This window comes from Sinocyclocheilus grahami, unplaced genomic scaffold (genome assembly GCF_001515645.1).
Source record: "Sinocyclocheilus grahami isolate Dianchi unplaced genomic scaffold, SAMN03320097.WGS_v1.1 scaffold888.1, whole genome shotgun sequence".
In the NCBI taxonomy this organism is placed as follows: Eukaryota; Metazoa; Chordata; class Actinopteri; order Cypriniformes; family Cyprinidae; genus Sinocyclocheilus; species Sinocyclocheilus grahami.
Genome location: NW_015506067.1, coordinates 879,829 through 883,616, shown reverse-complemented (window position 1 = coordinate 883,616; position 3,788 = coordinate 879,829). Strand labels below are relative to the sequence as shown.

Sequence of the window (3,788 nt, the reverse complement as noted above, 5' to 3'; positions counted from 1 at the left end):
TCTGTCTCCAGAATCACACCAAGATTCCTGACTTGATTTTTAGCTGTTAGACCCCTAGCGTCAAGGTATGCATTCACCTTGAGAATTTCATCTTTGTTTCCAAATGCAATGACTTCGGTTTTTTCTTTGTTTAACTGAAGAAAGTTCTGGCACATCCAACTGTTAATTTCATCAATGCATTGGTAGAGGGAGTCAATAGGGCTGTAGTCATTTGGCGATAAGGCTAGGTAAATCTGGGTATCATCAGCATAGCTGTGATAGGCGATGTGGTTCTTTCTCCTTATTTGACTTAGTGGTAGCATATACAGGCTAAACAAGAGCGGTGCAAGAATTGAGCCTTGTGGGACTCCGCATGTCATGGACGTCCACTTAGACTTGTGCACTCCTATACTCACATAATAACCTCTCCCTTCTAAGTATGACCTGAACCATTTGATTACCATCCCAGAAAGCCCGACCCAGTTTTCCAGTCTCTCTAGTAGTATGTTATGATCGACAGTGTCAAACGCAGCACTGAGATCTAGTAGTACCAGCACTGAAAAATAATCTGATTACGTAACTCTCGTTACTTGTAATGCGTTACCCCCAACACTGGTCACATGATCCTTCAGAAATTATTATAATATGTTTATTTACTGTTCAAGAAACATTTCTAATTATTATCAATATTAAATTAGATTTTTAGGACTCTTTAATGAATAGAAAGTTCACAAGAACCGCATTTATTTTAAATATTATCTTGTAGTATTATAAATGTCTTTACTGACACTTTTGAGCAATTTAATGCATCCTTGCTGAATAAAAGTATTAATATGTTTCAATAAAATAAAATCTTACTGACCACAAACAGTTTGTAAATGACATACATTTCTTTTCCTAACAGCCATTGCTCTAAACTGCATGTTTGTCATGTGTGGCTCACTTTTTTTCGTCTGTTTTCTCTCTGTTCAGATCAGCTGTGCATCGTCTCTGATCACTCCTGTGAGTCCAACAGACATGACTCCGTCCTCCAGGCCTGTGGAGGCGCTGCGCTTCAGTCCCTGGGTGCCGAGCGGCCCCGCCACTCCAGTCCTGTCCATGGAGCTGTTTGCCACAGAGGCCTACGAGAAAAGAGCCGTGGGGCCCTGCGTGATCACCGCGTATGACCGCGTTTACGTGCAGGTCAGTGTTATTTGTTGCATTTGTGTGCTTGTTTCCTCTCTGGCATCTCGTGAAGGTCAGAGCAGATGATAGCACAGTGGTGGAGTCCATAACATGATTAAAAGAGCTCAAGGACATGAGACTCCTGTCGCCGTGTGGATCTTTCATTAGTGTGTTTGAATGAAGGCCACAAATGGACATAATAACAAACTACACTTGCAGCTTTGCCGTGTACGATATGAATAAGAAAACTCATAGAAAAAAAATATATTACCCACAAATAACAGCAAATAGATCTAATATAAAAGAAGTAGTAGTTCAGAGTCATAGCTTGTAAGCAACTTGCACCTAGCAACAAACTGAACAAAAATTAATACATACGAAAATTAAACATGAATAATTAAGAATAGTAAAAATAAAATCTAAAACTAAAATATAAATATTAGTGTTACGTTTTTTTATTTTCTAAAGAACTTGTAAGATTACGAAGGTGGTATATATTGCTAGAATTATTATTTATAAGTTACTACGATTGCTAAGGTGGCTTTTAGCATATGGCTGAGTAATTAAGGATAGTAAAGAAAAACTAAACTTAATATGTACAACCAATAGCTTTACATTTCTATTATTTTCATGTTGCTGTGAGGTTGCTAGGGTGTTATGGATGGTTGATATGCTGTTGCTACACATGTGATTGCTGGGGTGTTCTGAGTGGTTGTTGGGATGTTCTGAGTGGTTGCTATGTGGTTGCTAGGCTGTTGCTATTTGATTGCTGGGCTGTTGCTATGTGGTTGCTGGGGTGTTCTGAGTGGTTGCTACGCTGTTGCTATGTGATTGCTGGGCTGTTGCTATGTGATTGCTGGGGTGTTCTGAATGGTTGCTATGCTGCTGCTATGTGGTTGCTGGGATGATTTGAGTGGTTAATTAATGTCATTTCTTTCTATTTCTCTCTGTCAGATCTTGGTGGGTTCTGGTGTTGCGGAGGCCGTGGAGGTCCAGTCGTGTCTGGTCTCTCCTCTCTCAGATCCACATGCACACAGCGGCTGGTCCATCATCAGAGACTCCTGCCCCTGTGACCCGTCCTTCAAACTGAGCCACAGAGAAACCCAGGAATCCACAGACAGCACAGGACATGATGAAGATGAGGAAGATGAGAAGATCTACAGGAAAAATGACAGAAGACTGTCACAGCCGAGACAAAATAAAGACAAAAGACCCGACAGACTCGGAGCAAGGAGACCTGAAGAACACAGACGGAAGAGACGGGAGGACGAACGCGAGAGCGCAAACACGCTGCAGTTCAGTTTCATCCTGCGGCCTGTCTTTAATAACTCCATCCAGTTCCTGCACTGCCGGCTGCGTCTGTGCGCGTCAGTTGAGGGGCCCTCCGGGGCCGCCACTCGGATCTGCACAGACGGGCCTCAGATACCTGCTCTCACACATACAACTACTTCTCAACAGGTAACGCAGGTAACGTCCCAACATTTAACACTAATGTGGTAAAATTTGCTTTTTGAAACTTTGAATAAGTTGAATCAAAATCAGTGAATCAGTTGTTTCGCAAAATGATTCACTATTTCGAAGCATTCATAAATGCATGCAATTATTAAAACTATTAAAACAAGTATGACTCAAAGATGACTCTTATTACCCAGTTCTTTTAATGACTCATAAATGAGTCTAAAACCCATGAGTTATGGGATTTGAATCATCAAATAACTTGCTCTCTCTTTGATTCCCTCAGTTTGGTTGTAGTAGCTCTTTTTGTTATGCCATCCACAACTGATTATTTAATAATATAGTGTATTACATATTATATTAACTATAGTAACATACTAACATTTTTATATATTCCATTAAATAAAATTTTAAATCAATTCTATAAGCTTTGAAAGCATTTAAAGATGCAATGCATCAACATTGCTTTGTCCTGTTGTCTGTCTCTTAATTTTCTCACAATTTCCATACACTGTACTGCACCAGAAGTTGCATTTGCCACAGAGGCAAACTCATGCATAGGGCCTATTATCAAAAGTACTAAAAGAATGTAATGGAACTGGAGCCAGAACTATTCAATACTTTATGATTCTTATCCTTAGAAGAAATGAACACTAATGAGATCTCAACATGACATAATTTACTAATCACATCTGTCAATATCTGCTAGTAAACATTTCATATATGTCTCTCTCTCTATCATTCAGTGTGAGTACAGAAATCTCTCTCGGCCTGTGTTGGTCACGTATTCTGCTGGGTTTCTGGCTCCCCCTGCTGGTTTGTACACACCCTCATTCTCAACTCTCATTTACACAAAAGTTTTGCATTACTTTAACACTTTAATGTTTTATGTTTGTGTCTCTGTGTATGTGTTTACCAGGTAAACTTTCTCAAAAGCCTGCTGAGATCTCGAAACAGACTCCTGCACACAGCAGTGAGTTTTACCCCTCATAAGTAATTTTTGGTTAATAATTGCCCTGCAAGGAAATTAAAAGTGATAGTTCACCCAAAAATAAAAATTGTCATCATATACTCACCTTCAAATGTGAAGTGACATGTGGCCAAGTATTAGTGCTCTGCATTTATCCCATCCAAAGTGTGCACACACACACACACACACACACACACACACACACACACACACACACACA

At 39.8% G+C, this 3,788-nt stretch overlaps 1 protein-coding gene across 1 annotated transcript in view; it reads left to right on the top strand.

The window, feature by feature from the left end:
• engl (endoglin, like) overlaps positions 1-3,788 on the top strand; it is a 21,834-nt gene that overhangs the window by 14,350 nt on the left and 3,696 nt on the right. The window contains exons 10-13 of the mRNA XM_016248713.1: positions 952-1,161; positions 2,098-2,601; positions 3,345-3,414; positions 3,518-3,571. Coding sequence (XP_016104199.1) covers positions 952-1,161; positions 2,098-2,601; positions 3,345-3,414; positions 3,518-3,571 — 838 coding nt within the window. The remainder of the gene's footprint in view (positions 1-951; positions 1,162-2,097; positions 2,602-3,344; positions 3,415-3,517; positions 3,572-3,788) is intronic.